Here is a 19,386-nt window from a genome sequence, read left to right on the forward strand (position 1 = left end):
TCACAATATTCAGATCTCAGCCTTCTGAATGGCTAGGATTACAGATGTGAGCCACCTGTAATCTGAGCCACAGCTCCACTTCTGGCTTTCTGGTGGTTAATCAGAAGAGTCTCCTGGATTTTTCTGCCTGGGCTGACTTCAAACTATAATCCTCAAATTTCAGCCTCCAATGCCTGAATTCTTTAGAAATTTCCTTAATCATTAAGATTGCTTTCATTTGTTTCAATCTTTTCTTCTTCTTATTACAATATTATCAATAAGTAGTTGTACAAAGGGGCTGCTAATTAACAAAGCAGTTTATGAATACAATGCATCGTGATATCTCCCCAATCTTGATATCTCTTCAATACAATCTTCCCTCACTTTGCTAATTTTGTAGTATATACATTGACTTATTTAATGGATACATACTATGTGTAAGTGCTTAGAATACCAAATTAAAATAATATAGCTCTGCTGGACACTGGTGACTCTCGCCTGAAATCCTAACTACTCAAGAGGCTAAGATCATGGTTCAAAGCCAGCCCAGGAAAGAAAAAGCTGTCAAACTCTTTTTTCCGCTCCCCCTCCCCACAGTGGTCCTGAGGCTTGAATCAGGGCGTAGGTGCTATCCCTGAGCTTCTTTTTATTCAAGGCTAGTGCTTTATCACTTGAGCCACAGCACCACTTTTGGCTATTTCTGTGTATGTGTACTGAGGAATTAAACCCAGGGCTTCATGCATGCTGGACAAGTACTCTACCACTAACCCCCATTCCCAGCCCAAGGCTGTGAGACTCTTACTGCCAACAAACTACTCAGAAAAGGCTAGAAGTGGTGCTTTGGCTCAAGTGATAGAGGGCTAGCCTTGAGCAAAGGCTCAGGGACAGAACCCAGGCCCAGACTTCAAGCCCCAGAACCAGCACCAAAAAACAAACACATCCTGATTTAAAGTGTCAGTACCAGCATCACCGCCCTATCCCCCAGCCTCTACCAAAAAAAAAAAAGTCCCTAGCTGACTACTGTACATTCAGACTAAGTACTACTGGGCTAAAAAAACATGGATTATAAAACCTAACCAGGTGACTAAACTGCATGGTAACTTCACAGAATGTCTCCAGAGCAAGTGTAGAAAAGAGATTCACCATTGCAAATTGAAGCAATGTGATTCAAGGTAATATTATATGCTCGAAAAGGAATAAAACAGTATAATAATGTAAGGTCTCGAGGGAAGCCATCCACCATCACCAAAGAAAAAGTTGAAAAGAAAAATTACTGAAGGCTTTTGTCCATGAATCTGACAGTAAATCATGGTTTCTTCTCCTGGCCAAATCTATCACCATTAGGCATAAATGTAAATGATAAATTGTAGAAAACAAGATGTTCATATTCATATACACAACAGATGTTATTTTATTGAGCAAAAGCAGGTTCAATCTACCCATCAAAGGCTGTTCACTAAGGCTACCTGCAAAGCAGACCTTGACCAAAGGCTCAGATCTTGAACTCTGCAATACTGTGGGCGCAAGCAGCCACCCAATACTTTCCCTACAGTGATTCCAGGAGTGGACAATCACCTCAACCCACCAGACTCATCTGCCTTAAAGAAGTAGCTTCCAACTACTGGCAGAACCAAACTTTGACCTCTCAGGCATCTTTTCTAACAGAAACAGCCTCACCACAAAAATGAATTTCAATAGCTTATCCCCATTAAGAAGGAAGATTTTAGCCGTGCGGTGGCTCACACCTGTAATCCTAGCTATTCAAAAGGCTGAGATCTGAGGGTCAAGGTTCAAAGCCAGCCTGGGCACAAAAGGACCATCAGAAAACTGGAATTGGCACTGTGGCTCAATGTGGTAGAGCTCTAGCTTTGAACAAAAGAGCTCAGGGACAGTGCCCAGACCGAGTTCAAGCCCTATGACTAACACCTGACTCACCACCTCCCCCCCCCAAGGAAAACAAAACAAAACAAAACAGAACTTGTGGAGGCAGAAAGATCTCAGAAGATTTCTAATACAATAAGTGGGTGCTCACTTGGCCCACTTGAATCTTTTCAGCAGAGAGTTCACCTTGTCAGCTTCCTATTCTATTAGTGGAAAGTTGTACCTATTTATTAAACTTCTCCATGGAATTAAACTTAAACTCTGTCTTCTAGTATCTTTTACCTAAGAGAATCCTCGAATGCAAAGACAACCTAGCCTATGTCCTGGTCTTCTAGCACCTTCCATTTAAAGAACCAGTTCCAACCCCCAATAATCACCCTATTCATTCTGCCTGGGGCTATTACTTTCATAAAGCTACACATCCAAATACACCAGTGCTTTCCCATCTCCCCTGCCTCACCAGCTACCTCAGGCTCATCCCGCCAGTCCACATTCAGTTCCTGATCAAAGCCCTGCAGTGTCAGACCCAAGCCTCTTCGACCTTTCTGATTAGAGGCCTCGACAATGTCCTTCCGACCTTGACTGTATTTGCCCAATCCTTCGCCTTCCCTGAAGCCCATCTTGGCCTGAAAAAGAAAACAGAACACAATTAGTTCAATACAACAGAGCATTATTTAGCCTCTACCACAGACTAGACATTGCAATAAACTATGAGAAATGCAGATGAGTCTCACTGACTTTCCTGCCTAGACTGACTTCAAACCTCGATCCTTAGCTCTCAGTCTCCTGAATAGCTAGGATTATGGACACAAGTTGCTAGCAGCACTTTTTAAAAAGTCACAATTGTCTACAAGTTCACACTCAACTCTGGAATTATGGGGTCCAGGTACATAACCTAAGAATGAAACCCAAATCTCAAATCCCACAGACTCTTACTTAATCAAAGACCTCCAATGCAGATATCTAATTCCTCCTGGAGGGTCTAGATTCTCTTAGAAATCAGCTGTATGTCAGCTGTGAGTTGGAAGGGATCCATAAGTAGCCATAAATCCTTCTTTCAACTCAGAGGCTCCCCATCTACCACCTTCCCAAACCTTGTGACCCCAAAGCAGGTATGTGACCTACAGCTTTGGCAGTGGCAATTCACATTCTCAAATCCAAGAGAAAATAGAGGAATCAACTGTGATATTCAGGAAAGTAGATGGAAGAAAACTTGGATGACCCTAAAGCGCACAACCACTAAACTCTTTTCTTCTTTTTTTTTTTTTTGTGGGTCATGGGGTTTGAACTCTGGGCCTGGGCATTGTCCCTAAGCTTTTAGCTCAAGGCTACCACCCTATCCTTGAGCCATAGCCCCACTTCCCATTTTCTAGTGAGTAATTGGAAATAAAAGAGTCTCACATTCTTTAGTGCCCGGACTGGCTTTGAACCGAGATCCTCAAATCTCAGCCCCAAGAGTAACTAGGATTTCAGGTGTGAGCCACCCCACTAGGCCAACTCACTAAATTCTGATATGAAAGTGAATGTTTTCCCTATTCCTTTTCCTACTTGTGCTAGATCAATGGGTGTGATTGTTGAGACAGAGGGCTGCTGCTCCCATTTACTTAAGAAAGAACAATCTAGTTATTTCTTTTGATAGCAAAAGTCATTAGAGCAAAATCTCACAGCATGAGCCTCGATACACATCCATGCTTAGGAGAGTATTTCACATGTTTGAATGAACAATTCCTTAATAAGAAGACCGAAAAATGATCTATTCCTGGACAGACCTGGAGAAACAGGCACTTTACATGGATCATCCCACTGTGACAGATACTTCTATCAAGAAGGAAACTATATACTTCCTACTAAATTTTGGCAGCTACTAAGCAGAGACAAAAATATCTAGGCTCTAGCTTTCCTTTTCTCTCATCCTCCGGGTTGCTATAGAAGGACAATCTAACACTAACATACCATGAGCTTCTGGGAAAAACTATTATACATGGAGTAGCGGGAAGACGTTCCCTCCACAAGTGAGTCTGCTTTGAATGCATCATCCGAAGAGGCAGAGCCGGGCTGCTTTCCTTCAGTCTCACTGTCAGACTCACTAAGGCTTGTGATAGATGCTGGGAAAAGAGAAAAGAAAAACACTTTGATGAGTTTATAACACAAAACAGTCTCTAGAAGTCCAAGTTTCACTTACTCAACTTACTCAAGTACATGAACTGCTCTGAATGAAGGCAATGACCACGGGTCCATCTACTGTCTACTGGCTATGTAACCTTAGGGATGTCACTAAGAGTTCTTAAGGGCACCTGACGATGAGAGTTCAAAAATAAGTTTTTCTTCCCCATCTTTCAACTTCCTCCATTATAAAATTGGGATGATAATACTTAACAGGGTTGTTTAAAGATTTAATAATGTCTGTAAAAGTAGAATGTCAAGTATCATTGACTTACTGAACATACAGTCATTTTGAATGCTGTTTATTACCTAAACATTAGTTTCTAAATATTCATTCCTAGCTTCATTTTCAACATTTCCATCAGCAGACTACTGGTTTCTGGTTGTTTGATCTCCCAATTAGTTCTTTTTGCTCTATAGTCCTGCAAACATATAGTCCAGAGAGTGACTGAACCTTGCAATTGCACAGAAAAGCTAGCTCATAGAGAGAAACATGCAGATAGAAGAGGAAAGAAGACAAGGCAGTGAAAGAGAAAGGAATACAGGAAAGGAAGGACAGGAGAACAGAAGATTCCAAAAGATCCACCAATTGGAGTAGGGAGTAGAAGAGATGTAGCTAAATAGTCCAGAAGAGCTGGCAGCCCGAGCAAGCAGTACTGTCTTCATTGTCAATAAGCTAGTTTAAAAACAAAGCAAATAAGACATACCTCAGCAGCTGCTACACATGTCCCTAGGTCTATGTCAACCTCTTTCCCTCTTCTATGTAGATAAATGAATCTACTAACCTGAAAGCTACTTCAACCCAGTGTAATCCTTTGTGCTGGTATTGGGGTTTAACTTAGCATGCTCCCTGCACTTTTTTCCTTCAAGGCTGATGGACTACCACTTGAGCCATTTTCCACACCTGGCATTTTGATGGCTAATTGAAGAGATAAGAGTCTCATGGGATTTTCTGCCCCAGTAGCTTCAATCATTGATCCTTAGATCTCAATCTAGTAGGTTGAGTAGCTAGGAGTCTAGGCATGAACCACCAATGCCTACCAACCCAATGTAATTTCATTCAGGAAGTTTTTCAGATAGCCAGTCTGGATTTGGAAATAAGACTATTTCAAAAGTTTGATGCACAATTTCTACATATTCCCATTGCAACTGGAAGAATTGTACACCAGGATGAAGTAGAAGAAGGAAGGGGTGGTCTTTGATTCCAAGGCTTGAGAAGCTGAACTAACTCACAGCACACTGCTCACTAATATGCAAGTAAAGCTTTCCAAAGATATGATTTTTTTCAATTTTTTGTGTGTCATTCTTTCGAGTGTTTTAATATTAGCAGGATAAACATGCTTATCATTTGAATTTAAAAATAATTTGCATTGTGAAATTTCCTTTTCACCTATCAACATCGTGTAAAAAAAAAAAAAAAAAGTTAGAGCAACACTAAGAATTTGTTGCCAAGAAAGCCCAAAGCCTAAGAACACCCTCTACCTACTTCAAAACAGATCAATCTGAAAACAGACGGTCTAAAAAAGAGATAGCCAAGTGTGGTGGCTCATGCCTATAACTACTCAGCTACCTACTCAGGATCACAGTTTAAAGCCAACCTGAGCAAGAAAAATCTGTGAGAAATTTATGCCTAACTGTAGCTGTGGCTCAGATAGTAGAGTGCTATCCTTGAGCACAAAAACACAAAGACAGTGCCCAAAGCCCATGACTGACAAAAAAAAAAAGTTAGAAAAGTAAAACCATAAATAGGGCATGATATCCTGACTTGTGAGTGAAAATACAAATTGTACTATAAATGAGCTTTGGGGGATAAAGTATATATGACCACATATGCAGGGGTTTAGAGAGAATACCAAAATAGTATTTAAAAATAAGAAAAAAATGAAAAATAACTTTGCAATGTAGCACAATTCCTTTGAGGATGAAGGGAAGCTGCTTAGAAGAGACTAACTCAAAGCCTGGCTGTCTTCAAAAGTATTCAGAAAAGGGGCAGATGACACCCCATAATACGACCTTGTACCAAATCAGGGTAGTCACTATTGAGGGCTTGAATTATTCCATACTCTCCTTGTATTTAGTTTGTGTTGAGAAATATGCTGTTATTTTAATGGGCTTACCATTGTAACTTGTCTCCTCTCTTTTGCAGCCTTCAATATTCTTTCTTTAATTCTGTATGTTTAATTGTTTTACCTATTATATACGTCTAAAAGGTATTTCTTCTCTGCTAGTACATGTCATATTCTGTAGGCCTCCTCCACCTGGATTGCTTCTTGAGGTTAGAGAAGTTTTCTGCTATTATTCTATTGAATTGACTCTCAATGCCTTTGGTTTGAATTTCTTCTTCTATACCCATGATATGTAGGTTTGATCTATTGATGGAGTTTGAGTAATCGTGTAGATTCCATTTGCATCTTCTCCTAAGTGATTTGGCAGTGTCTGAGACATTCCTCTGCTTTATCTTCAACCCCCGACACCCTTATTTTCAACTTGTTTCTATCACTTTCAATTGAGTTTGTATTTGTGCTATTGAACTCTTCCATTTCCAAGATTTCAATTTGACTTTCAGGAATTCTGTATCTTCACTGAATTGCTTTCATAACCTGCATTATTTTCTTTATTTTGTTGTTTGTTTAAATTTTCTAGTTGTCTGTATTGTTTGAATTGGTTCAGATATTCAATCATCAGATCCTCCTTGATTTCACTGACCATTCTTTTCATGGCTTTATTGAGCTCATATTTTTTTTGAACTTTCTTCCTCTTCCTTTTCACTTACGTCCTTTATTGTGGAGTTGTAAACATGTTGCCTTATTTATTCATAAATTTAGTGTTTTGTTTTTTTTTTCCTGCTGAGATTTATGCATCTGGGACCAAGTTTTGATGGAGATTTCAATCTCCTGTGTCCTTTTGGTTGGTGATTTCTTGCAGATTACTTATGCCTGGGTAATGGCTGGATTTTGATGTGTTTTCCTGTTACGAGATTAGAGGGGTGCATCTCAGTTGTCAAATAATCAATTTCAATGCTCAAGACACGTGTATAGAACTCTTCTCCACTCAGATGAGGAAATTTGGCTATGAAAACTATTAGAGTTAAACCACAAACTTGTGTTTGTGGCAATACTTAATGAAGACTAATCACCACTACTACTCCAACATCTTTTCAAGTTTCATATTCTATGAATATAGAAGCAAAGATATATCTTAGTGATCTAAGAAGATCTTAGTTAACCAGAGTGGTTAATAGGAGAGAAATGGTGGGAATAATGTCAAGTACTTAGTTACATAGGGAAGAAGGGGATAGGAGCTAGAAGAGGTTACTGAGAAAAGTGAAGTAGTAGGGAAAAAATCTAGCTAATGCTGAATTGAGGGGAAAAGACAAAATGAAGAGAACACACACACAGCAGCAACAATGACAAAAAAGAAAAAAGAACCAAAACTCAAAATAGCTAACAAGAAACAAAAAAAAAAAAAAGAAAAAAGAGAATGATGTTCCGGTAATTTATCTGTTTTAGGGTAGGTAATGAGGAAGGATTAGAGATTAGGGAGCAGGGGTAGCAGAAAATATGAGCAAAAGAACAGCTCTGATTACAGATAACAGGAAAGTATAAACGGAGTCAGGCAAGAAGACAAAAATATGATCAGATATGATGACTCCAAAGGAAAGTAAGGAAAGATGAAACGGCACTAGAGAAAACAGAAAGGGAAAACAATAGAAGGGATGGCACTGATTGAAACGGCATTGTACTCATATGACCTGTGGAACTGAAACCCCTTTGTATAACTACTTAAAGAATTTTTTTAAAGAGAAAATACGAGTAAACAGCCTTTACTAAAACATAAAAACTAAAAGTAGATGACCTATCTCTGATATGGGAGGGGGGTAATCCATAGTTCAGATAAACAATTTAAACAATCCATAGTTAAGCTATTAAACAACCAGAATGTCAACAAAGAAACAGACTTGTATAGGTGTGTGTGTGTACTTCATGATTTTAAAGCCTACTTGTACTGATCCATCTCTTTCTTTGCTAGAACACAACCATGCTAACAAGAATGCCTTTCCCAGTTTTCTGGCCTACTTGATCCCTCTGTCCACTGTGCCCCAATAACACTAGTATTCACACCACAGCAATGTACTCACAAACGTTGCTCTGAGGTTATGCGTGCTTCATGCTACCCCAACTCTATGGGGTCGTTCTAAGACAGCAGGAACTTTGTCATCATCAATTTTATATCCCAACTCCTAGATAAAGGTTTTGTATTTAATGCATTAAATACTTACTGTAGTGAATTTAAGTATTTATCATCCAAGTGCTACCTTTTCTGAAGACCCAATGACTGTACAGGTCTCTAAGTTATTTTCTCATACGAGTAGTACAAGAATGTCATTCTTCAAAAGTCTGATGAAAAGTCTCTATATCCTAAAAGAGAACTGGGTCCTCCTTGAGAAGTGATTTAGTTCCATCCTCGAGTATATGTCAGAATAAATGGAGTGTGAGGCCGGGAGTTTGGCCTAGTGGTAGAGTGCTTGCCTAGCATGCACGGAGGCCCGGGTTTGATTCCTCGGTACCACATACATAGAAAAAAGCCAGAAGTGGTGCTAAAGCTCAAGTGGTAGAGCTCTAGCCTTGAGAAAGTCCAAGGACAGTGCTCAGGCCCTGAGCTCAAGCCCAGGACTGGCAAAAAAAAAATATGAGTGTATGCCAGAGCTCAGAATGCTGATACTGCCCAACTAACAGATCAGATAACTGCTTTCATTTAAGATCTGTTCCGTAAAAGGTCCATACTATACACAATAGGGTACTATGCAAAAGTAATAATTTTCAGAGAGTTTAGAAATCTAACAGTTAAGTTAAAAATGTTTGGTTTTTTTTTGTGGTTGTTGGGGTTTTTTTTGCCCCAAGATGTAAAGCCTTTTCCCACAATGTTGAAGAAACTAGGCCTCAAGTTTGCACCTGAATATTACTACAACTTTTCAGAGTTCTGTGGATCATGACTGAAGAAATAAGCCAGGCAGACACAGTCTCAGATGACACTGAATATAAACTAGCCCTATGTGTTTCTGAAAAACTTGTTGCTGGGAGCCAGTGACCCATGCCTGTAATCCTAGTTACTCAGGAGACTGAGATCTGAGGATCAAGGTTCAAAGCCAGTCCAAGCAGCAAAGTCTGTGACATTCTTATCTCCAATGAACTACTAAAAAGCTGAAAGTAGAGCTTTGAATCAAGTGGCAGAATGCTAGACTTGATCAAAAAAGCTCAGTGGGATAGCAGCCAGACCTGGCACCAAAAAAAAAAGAAAAAAGAAAAAGCTTGTTTGAATTACCACAATGAAACTCTTATACTAGTAATAATTAGGCTGGCTATAAGATTGAAAAAAAGACAATATGAAAATTTTAAGAATACTACATTCTGTAAAAGAGAAAGAGTATAAAAGATAGGGAATCAAAATAAACCTCAAACCAAAATTCTGACTTCTAATTAGGTAGGAGTCTTGGTTGAGAATATCCCTGCAAAAGAAGCACAGAATCCACCCTTTCAGGGTAAGGTGGCTGTCCAATTCCCTTAATGAAGACATGTCTTGCTTATAGAGACCAACATCAGTGAGTGCCAGAGTGCCACTCAGAGAAAGCATTAGCAATGAGTAACCATGGAAACTGAGAGGTGAGGTGATATTTATTTTCTGTTTTGCACTTTTCCACATTTGTGAGAAATATTAAATCTGGAAATTAAGAGTAAAAAAAAATGCAGGTATAAAGAAGATTATTCTAAGCCTTGAGATTGGTTCCTTCCCACAGATATCTTCTGAGAGCAACAGACCCGATGGACAAAGCCTCCTGAGTGGCTCAAGACTCCCCCAGGCTGCTCATCTAGTGTCTTGCAGAGGAGTTGCCCTCTGCAGCAGGGTGCCCACATGCTGAAAGAACGGTGCTCCAGGAGCCAGTTCTCATCTCTAGGTGTGTCCATGCCTTCCAACTGCACTGTTCAGTTACAGATGATCGGTGGCGACTGTGATTGGAAACTCTGACACCAGGCTCAGACACAACAATTTTTGTGCTCCAACCTTCTTGACTATACACTGTCTAGTACGAGTTCTAAGAGTAAAGGGGAAGGGAGTAAAGTATCATCCTTCTAGGCAATTCCTTGTAATGTCAACAAGGACATAAGAAAAGCAAAGAAATCTTTTCCTCTTTCATTTGTTCCTGTGACAGATGAGGCCAATTCTTAGTTTGACATGATTTAAGAAAAAGTTCCATAGATTACTCTTAATGACCCAAGACTGCCATGGCCACTACTTGTTTTTGCCTCTAGGCCTTTGGGCCTGCTCTGCTGAGATGAAATGAAAACTGCATGGCTGCCACAGGAATTAATGGGGAGCTTTTGCTCCCAAGGCCGGTGAGAATTTAGCAAACAAGAACAGAGAATTTAGTAATGAGGATATAAATTAGCAGGACTAATAAGGCCAGGCTACTAAAACCATCAGTTTCATTAGGAACTTGCCAAAGCGAGGTGACATCCCCATTTACCTCTCAAGGAGTTTACCTTCTAAAGTCTACGAGAGCCCAAAACATTATTTAGGGTTTTCATTTCAAATTTCTTCTCCACTTGACAGAAATCCACATTAAGTCATCTTAAAGAAGGTTCACCTCGGCTGGGAGTTTGGCCTAGTGGTAGAGTGCTTGCTTAACATGCACGAAGACTCGGGTTCGATTCCTCAGTACCACATACATAGGAAAAAAAAGCCAGAAGTGGTGCTAAGGCTCAAGTGGTAGAGTTCTAGCCTTGAGAAAGCCCAAGGACAGGGCTCAGGCCCTGAGCTCAAGCCCAGGACTGGCAAAAAAAAAAAAAAAAAAAAGAAGGTTCACCTCACAGGGAAGTTGTTGGCCAAAATGTTCAGATGGCAAGAAAGCAGTAGGGCAAACATGTCAACACTGAAAACACAGTGACCACACAAAGGGCCTCCAACCGTGCGTGGTCTCGGTGAAAAATAAATTAGGAACTTTAATAAAGATCCCATCCTACCCTACAACTGCTGCTGAGGAATACACTCCTATCTGTTTGAAGACTCCATTTCTTCTTCGTGCCAGACAAATGGTAACTCATTAGAGCAATTTAAACAGATACTGATAGAGAGAGTTTTTGATTAAGATCATGAATCTGGGCTGGCAGAAAAGGGATGGTGTACCAAGGCAAACAGCCTATTTAGGAAGAATTAAGCCTGGTGGAGGAAAAGATACTTTCAATGTGATGCTAGTGAGGAAGCCTTGCAAACTTCCAGACCAACATGCTTCAAGAGCCAGAAGCCTACATTGGATGTACAGCCAGGGGAAAAAAAAAAAGTGAATTTTCTTTGAGTCTAGAGACCCATTTCCCTTGTGAGGAACAACCAAAAAAACAAAAAACGAAAACAAAATGGCCTCATCTGCCATTCACTTTAAAAAGTTATTTGACAATTTCCACTTGAAAATACGTTCAAACTCCTCTTAGAATACTCAAAAGAACCATGATACCAAGTCTCTAAGATAACAGCATCCTCCACCCTCCCCAAACCCCTCGCCTTTTCTTTAGTTTACTCTGGCCAAATGTCAAGTTGTTGAGTTGTGAATAATGTAAAACCAACAAACTGATTAAACTAAATGCATCTACTCAGTCACTGCAATGATCTAGCAAGGAAAGAAAAAACAAGGCCCAGACAGAAATAGTGACTACTGTTTTTCTCCTTTTCTCACTGTCCTCCCTATAAAGAGCATTTTTCAATCATTTCTGAATAAAATCCACAGGTACAAAAGATTGGGGCACACAAAAATATTCATACTTTAAAATAATACATATACAAAAACATTATGAGGAACAAAAAAAGGCAGAATAAGGGTTGTTTCCAATTTTTCTTTATTAAATTATTTTCCTGCACAATAAAAATCCATAGTCTCTCCAAAAAAATAAATAAATAAAGTGATACATATACATCCTCCAGGACATGTAGTTTCCGGCAAGACAGCAAACTACCAGGCCCACTGTGCAGGGGGGTCTAAGAGATGCTGATATAAAACATGAGATGAAGGCAAAGTGCTTAATAAAATGACATGCACACTGAAGGAGGAATAGGTAAGATGAAAAAAAGAAGTGAAGTATTTTAAGAGTCTCAGAAGACACTATTGTTACCTTCTATCTATTCTGCTCAACTATTAAGTGGGCATTTACCAGAGCTAAAGATAGCCATGTTAACTCCAGTCCTCAGTTTTTGTGCCATTGTGAGGCCGCGCCTCCTAAAGTAGCAAGCCTGAGGAAATCTAGCTATGTCAGTGTGCCTCTATTCCCTACCTCCTTTTGTGCAAATAAAAGGGACCAAATAGCCTATTGTTAGACATATCTGAGGCACTGGCCACCCATCAATTCCCATTCTGTGCACACAACAGCTACAGGCAATTTGACTGAATCATATGGTCCTACTTCCAGAAATAAAACTATTCTACCCCCTCCCCCCCACCCTCCCCACCTGTCCTGGAGCATGAACTCAGGACCCGAGCACTATCCTTGGCCTTTCTCAAGCCCAACCAAAAAAAAAAAAAAAAAAAAGTCCCATAGACTTTTCTGCACAGGCTGGCTTCAAACCATGATCCTCAGGTCTCAGCCTCCTGAGTAAAGTAGCTGGGATTACAGGTGTGAGTCACAACTGGCTCAGTCACATTCTTACTTTATTTTATTTTGCCAGTCTTGGAGCTTAAACTCAGGACCTGAGCACTATCTTTGGGTTTTCTGAAGCTAGAGCTCTACTACTTGAGCCACAGCACCAGTTCCAGCTTTTTCTATGTATGTGGTAGCAAGGAATTGAACCTGAGTCTTCATGCATGCTAGGTAAGCACTCCTACAACAAGGCCAAACTCCCAGCTCACAATCACATTTTTTTTTTTTTTTTTTGGTGGGTCATTGGGCTTGAACTCTGGGCCTGGGTGTTGTCCCTGAGCTCTTCAGCACAAGGCTACCACCTTACCCTTTGAGACACAGTGCCACTTCAGGTTTTCTAGTGATTCATTGGAGATAAGAATTTCATCTTCTTTAGTACCCTGGCTGGCTTTGAACCGTGATCCTGAGATCTCAGCCTCCTGAATAGCTAGGATTACAGGCATGAGCCACTGCTCCCTACTTACATTCATTTTTAAAAACCGAAATTTATATCCTTTAAGGGACATTAACCTTATATATTTACCTTCATTCACAGAGTGATGTTGAGAGTGAATGTTCCCCATGATAAAAGCCACACACAGTATCCCAGACATGCTTTACTGTTCCCATAAACCAGAGCCCTGCTCAAGGACACCCACCTTCACCAAGCTCCTCAAATCCCAAGTGGGGAACAAAGTCCTCTTTTCTCAACACTATGTACAACCAATGTACTCAATGTTTTTGTCTTACAATTTAGAAGCCATTTACATAGCAATTTTCTTACCTCCTACCCTGAGATCCATCATGACTGCCTTTGTGTTCATTTCTTTGTTTGATGGGACCTTGATCTGTTGCTCCAGCAACAGAGTTTGAGCTCTGTTGCTCAAACTCATGGCTCAAGTGATTCTCCTGCCTCAACCTCCCAAATAGCTGGGAAGCAAGGCATGTACCACATACCCAGCTCCGCTGTGACTTGAAAGGAACACATCCTTCACACACAGTTATGAGTCAATGATCCATGAAGTATGCCACCTGTCACGCCTATCTATGGATCAGCTTCCCAGTGACAGGTAATGAATCTACCACCTGTGAAGAGTCTAAATTCCTACCACCCTCAAAGGAAACTTCACACTTTGTCACCAAGCTGTTAATACCTTCCAGTCCAGTTTATCAGCAATCCAGCAGAGGATGCAAAAATGTAAGCCTGCTGATGAATTGGTCAAATAGTCTTCCCTTCAAGAACCCAGGAATAGCTTCTTACCTCAAGATGAGGTAATGCCAGATTAAGGTGGTCCTGACCCAGTCACTGATGTCCTTGTGAGAAGAAGGAAATGGGAGCACAGACAAAAAGAGAAGGCAGAGGCAGACATTGGAAACAAGATGTCTGAAGGACACCAAGGATTTTCAGAAGCCACTAGTAACTACATGAGGTAAGTTGGGTCTTCCTCAAAGCCTTCTCAACAGCATATGGCCCTATTGACACCTTAATTTCAGACTTCTAGCCTTCAGAACTGAGAGAATAAATATTTGTTGTTTAAGCAATGCAGTGTTTTAATGTGTTATAGTAGCACTGGGAAACAAATACAGCTGGCAAGTCAGTTAATGCAAATAAAGCTACTCTTACTTGCTTGGTTTTGAAGCAAACTCCCAGATGCTACAATTTCTCAGAAAGCAGCTATAGCGGGTCAGGGGGCTTGAACTCTGGACCTGGGTGCTGTCCCTGAGCTCTTTAGATCAAGGCTACCGCATGAGCCATGGCCCCACTTCCCTTTTTCCAGTAATTAATTGGAGATAAGAGTCTCAGATTCTTTAGTGCTTGGGCTGGCTTTGAACTGCAATCCTCAGATCTCAGCCTCCTGAGTAGCTAGGATTTTAGATGTGAGCCACTGTGCCTGGCTCCAACTTCTTTCTTTAAAATTGGCCTTATTTTGACCAAAGGGCAATGAATTATATTCTTGTTAACTCAAGCACCAGGATTCAATAACCAGAAAGCCAGTGGCCTCACCCCATACACACTAGCATACCTTTCACTGCATGATTGACAGAGGAGGGAGGCTGATCATCAGGCGTGGAGCTGAGGTTCAAGGCAAACTCTGCAACTCTTTTTTTCTGTTTCTTGATGGGAGCAGTGCATTCTGGGTCTGTTCTCCTCTTCATTGTTACTGAAATCATAAAGCCAGACCATCAGCTGCCCTTGGGTTAAAGCCATTAGGATTGAAGGAAGGATTCCAAAGCATAAACCATCAATGGGACAAGATTTGGCAACTCCAAACATCTTCCAGTGCCAGCACTTGAATAGCTCTTCCTCAGAATGCAGTCTAGGAAGAAGTCTAGCCAAGCTTGGGTTTTCAATAACAGCTATTAGTTTTACTGGAAAATGTGATGTGATCACAGATCTAGAGTCCCTGACCAGTGGTATCAGATACTAAAAAGTCATGCATGCATCAATGCCACAAGCCACAAAGTAAAAAAGGCCTTCAGTAACAGTTATTCTATATTTTTGATACAACACTGGGTATGCCTGACAATACATGCTGGAAATGAATTATGAAGTTTACTATAAACCAGTAAGTACAAGTTGACAGGACTGTTCCACAGTGATTTTTCTATCATTAGCTTACCAAACAATTAAGTGATTACACAGTATGGTACAGAGTTTTTGGTTCACCTCCTAATGTCTGAAAATATGAAAGAATGTCAAGTTTTTAACCAGAGCATGGGATGGAAGCAATGGTTAGATTAAGGTTGAGGAAAGAAGAGTAGGAAAAAATATTGGTGCTGCTGGCATCTACATCACTGAACTGATGAGGAACAATAATTTTAAGAATAGGAATCCACTTCCACAAAAGAAGGTAGTGCCAGGCATGGTGGTACAGACCTGTAATCCCGGGCACTTGAGAGGTAAAGGCAAGAGCCAGTCTAGGCTACATAATGATCTTGTCTCAAAAAACCAATCCGAGGATCGCAGTTCAAAGCCAGCCTAGACAGGAAATTCCACGAGACTTATGTCATTACCAAGACATGTGAAAGGGTATCAATGTATGTGAATTAATGCACCTTCTATCTGGCAAATGTCATGTAACCCTTTTACTAATTACAATAAAAAAAATAAAAATAAAAAATGTCCAAGATATACAAAACAAACAAAAAAAAAAAAAAGAAAAAGCCAGTAGTGGTGCTGTGGCTCAAGTGGTAGAGTGCTAGCCTTGAACAAAAGAAGCTTAGGTACAGTGTCAAGACCCTTGACCCAGAGTTCAAGGCCCAGGACTGAAAAAACAACCCCCCCCCATAAACCAACATGTTGAATCGAAATCCCTCTTAAGACTAAGAATAAATGCCTATGTAAAGATAATATAAAAATCAGGTGCCAGGATGTAGCTTAATGGCAGTGTTTGCCTAGCATACACAAAGCCTTGAGTTTGAGCCCCTTCACTATGAAAAAGACCCAAGCACCGTGTTCCTATCATCCATGACAGTATGTAGGTACATGCCAGAAAAACATGAAGAAAACATGGGATGGAATGAAGTAATTAGGAGACTCTGAAATTTTTTTTGTGTAATTTCTTTAAAAATATTTTTATTATGCTTTAAGGAGTTGTACAAAGGAGATGCCATTCACTCAACAAAGCAGTTTATGAATAGAGTGCCTCTTTACCAACATCGCCTGGGACTCTGAAATCTTAAGGGAAAGTAGTGAACACAAAAGGGCTTATCCACAACGGACGGGCTATAGTGAACCCAGAAAAAGAGAAAGAACTCAAAATAGGCACAAACAGGGTGACAGCTTGTCTGCTGTCCCTGTGGAAGAGGAGGTGCGGAGTTAACAACAGTGGTCTTATACTTGGGTTAAAGCAGCCACAGCAAGAAAGCAATGAAATTCAAAGGGGCCACTGATCCCCACAACTGCACAAAACTTCACAATTTTTGAAAATATGAAAGACCCAAAGCACAATCACATACTGAAGGAGTTTCCAGATTGGGTTTTTGTTTTTTTGTGTGCAAGTTTTGGGGTTTGAACTCAGAACTTATGCTTGTTAGGTAGGCTCTCTATCACCTGAGCCAAGTTCCAGCAGGAGATAAATTAACTGCCACAGACCGGGCCTATCCAAGGAAATATAAAGGAAACAAAAGCATATAGAAAGCAAGGCCACACTGAGCCATGGTCACTTTAAATTACCAGCTAAAATCCCCTCAAAAAAGCCCACAAGCTGAACTGTAGGAAAACCCATCAGAGCCTGCTGGTAGTCCACATCCAACGCAAAAATAAAAACCAAAAAAATGATTTTTTGATTCTTAAGACTACTGGAAGCATAAAAAAGTCAATATGGACTCTATCCAGACAGGTGCATGAAAAAGAAATTGTGGTGTGAAAGGAGATGCTGATGCTCCTCAAACAGCATCAGCTTAGATTTGGGCCTTCCAAGCCATCCATCCATCTTATTTTCCAGTGGGGAAAGGCCACAGTTAACCAGTGCCTGGTCAAGCGATCTGCACATGCCTGAAGATGGGCTCTGGCCAAGAACATCTTAAGTGGAAAGCAAGAGGCCTGGTTTTACTTGCTGCCCGCCAACCGAAGAGGTTCCAAACCCCTGTGCGGTTTTCCCTCTGCGCCTCGATTTCGCACTGCCCTCGTATTCATGGAGGGAAAAACACGGGCTCCCGCCTCCCGCGACCCAGTCTCTACATCTGGGGTACCACTGAGGGTGTGAGTGTGCGCAAGGACGTGTTTCTGCGGCGGCTGAGGCTCCAGGAGGCCCGTGGAGGGGAGCAGCCGTGGGGGGAGGCTCGGCCTGAGGGCGAGGGTAGCCCCGCCGCGGTGGAGGGAGGGGATGCGGGACCCGCGCGCCCGCCCGCCCGCTTCCCCCGGGCCGCGCGTCCGCACTCACGCTGAGGGGAGAGGGCGAGCTGCCCGGGATCGAAGAGGGGGCGTCAGGCCGATACTGTCGCCGTCGCCACCGTCTGGCCCGGCCCGGTCCGGTCACCGGCAGGGCCTCGGCCGTGTCCCTCAAGTTTCGATTCCCAGACCTGCGATCCCCGTCCGCTGGCCGCGACGGCGCGCTCAGGTCCCGCCCTTACGGGCCGCGCGGGGTGATGACGTCAGGAGCGCGCGCCAGCCCCCGCCCCCTCCAGTCCCCAGGCAAATAGCTGGGAAGAGGCTGAGCAGGTTTCGGCCCGCCCCACGCGGGTCCCAGGGCCCAATGCACCTGCGCAGTAGAGCCGCCAGGGAACAGAAGCAGAAGGCAGTCACTAAGCGTTTCCCCCAGCCAGAGGAGGGAATCTGACACAAAGGTAAAGGGACCTGATGCCCTCACGCCACCAGATCTCGGCCTCATCATTTTATAGAGGAACATTCTTATAGAAGTGGTTGAAGGCAGGAACCCGCAGGTCCACACACTTGGCGTGGTTGAGGGGCCCTGGGCTGGGGCTTTGTGGCCCAGTCTTTGCCTAGCATGTGTGAGGCACTGGATTCCATCCCCACACTGAAGAGAAAGGAGGTGGGGGGTAGATGAGCTGGGAAAGCCTGGAGCTGGCAGCTCACGCCTGTAATCCTAACTACTCAAAAGGCTGAGATCTGGGGATCGCAGTTGGAAGCCAGCCCCGGCAGGAAGTCTCTAAGACTCATTTCCAATAAACTAGGAGCCAGAGAAAAGAAAAGTGGTAGAGCACTAGCAAAAGCAGCTCAGGAATAGCGCCCAGGCCCTGAGTTCAAGTCCCAGGACCACCTAACAAAAAGAAAAGAAGGGGTGGGGTGGGAGGAGGGAAATAAGGACCAAGACATGAGAAAGGGTATCAATGTATGTTAAGTATTGCACCTGCTATCTGGTGAATATAATGTAACCCTTCTTTTTTTTTTTTTGCCAGTCCTGGGCTTGAGCTCAGGGCCTGAGCCTTTCTCAAGGCTAGAGCTCTACCACTTGAGCCTCAGCACCACTTCCGGCTTTTTTGTATGTATGTGGTACCGAGGAATCGAACCCGGGTCTTCATGCATGCTAGGCAAGCACTTTAACCACTAGGCCAAACTCCCGGCCCCATAATGTAACCCTTCTATTAATTACAATAAAAATATATGAAACAAGAACTAACAAAATAAATTTATCATTAAAAGAAAAAAGAAAAGAAAAGAAAAAGAGACAGAAGGAAAGGGGACGGAGCCAGGCGCGGTGGATCACACCTGTAATCCTAGCTACTCAGGAGCCTGAGATCTAAGGATCAAGGTTCAAAGCCAGCCAGAGCACAAAAGGACCTGAGATTCTTATCTTCAGTTAACCTCCAGAAAATGGGAAGTGGGGCTTGGCTTCAAGGGTAGGGTGGTGGCCTTGAGCTGAAAAGCTCAGGGATAGCACAGGCCGAGTTCAAGCCCCATGACCCACAAAAAAAAAAAAAAAAAAAAAATGTAAAGGGAATGGGAGGACAGAAGAAATACTGCTTATAATAGCATTTTACCAGTAAGACACAGATGGTTTTCCATCCCCAAAGTCCTTTTGCAGTTTTCAGGCTAATCAAGTTTGTTGGACAGTCTCAGCCACCTGACTCACCTTAAATCCTGTGGTTTGAAGTTTCACCTTATATTTTTCTCCCACAGGTCTGATTCTGTTCCAAGCGAATGGCACCACAGTTCATCCTGCTGATTCCACCAGATCACAAGAAGTCTCCCTTCTTCTCTGGAGCTTCCAATAGTTAATTGAATTTACCTTGCATTTGT

The 19,386-nt window shown here is 42.0% G+C and overlaps 1 protein-coding gene across 2 annotated transcripts in view; it reads right to left on the bottom strand.

The window, feature by feature from the left end:
- Positions 1–17,749, bottom strand: part of Cmtr1 (cap methyltransferase 1) — a 47,312-nt gene extending 29,563 nt beyond the window's left edge. Inside the window, exons 1-4 of one of the 2 annotated variants that reach the window (XM_090355750.1) lie at positions 17,570–17,749; positions 14,708–14,845; positions 3,814–3,965; positions 2,328–2,486 (exon numbers count right to left, since the gene is read on the bottom strand). In XM_090355750.1, coding sequence (XP_090211876.1) covers positions 2,328–2,486; positions 3,814–3,965; positions 14,708–14,840 — 444 coding nt within the window. In that variant the 5' untranslated portion in view covers positions 14,841–14,845; positions 17,570–17,749. Of the gene's footprint in view, positions 1–2,327; positions 2,487–3,813; positions 3,966–6,140; positions 6,991–14,707; positions 14,846–17,569 lie in introns of those variants that run through there. The other variant, XM_090355751.1, reaches the window with a different exon arrangement.
- Positions 17,750–19,386: the final 1,637 nt, after the last annotated feature.

Source organism: Megascapheus bottae, chromosome 22 (assembly GCF_031878675.1).
Source record: "Megascapheus bottae isolate mThoBot1 chromosome 22, mThoBot2.hap1, whole genome shotgun sequence".
In the NCBI taxonomy this organism is placed as follows: domain Eukaryota; kingdom Metazoa; phylum Chordata; class Mammalia; order Rodentia; family Geomyidae; genus Megascapheus; species Megascapheus bottae.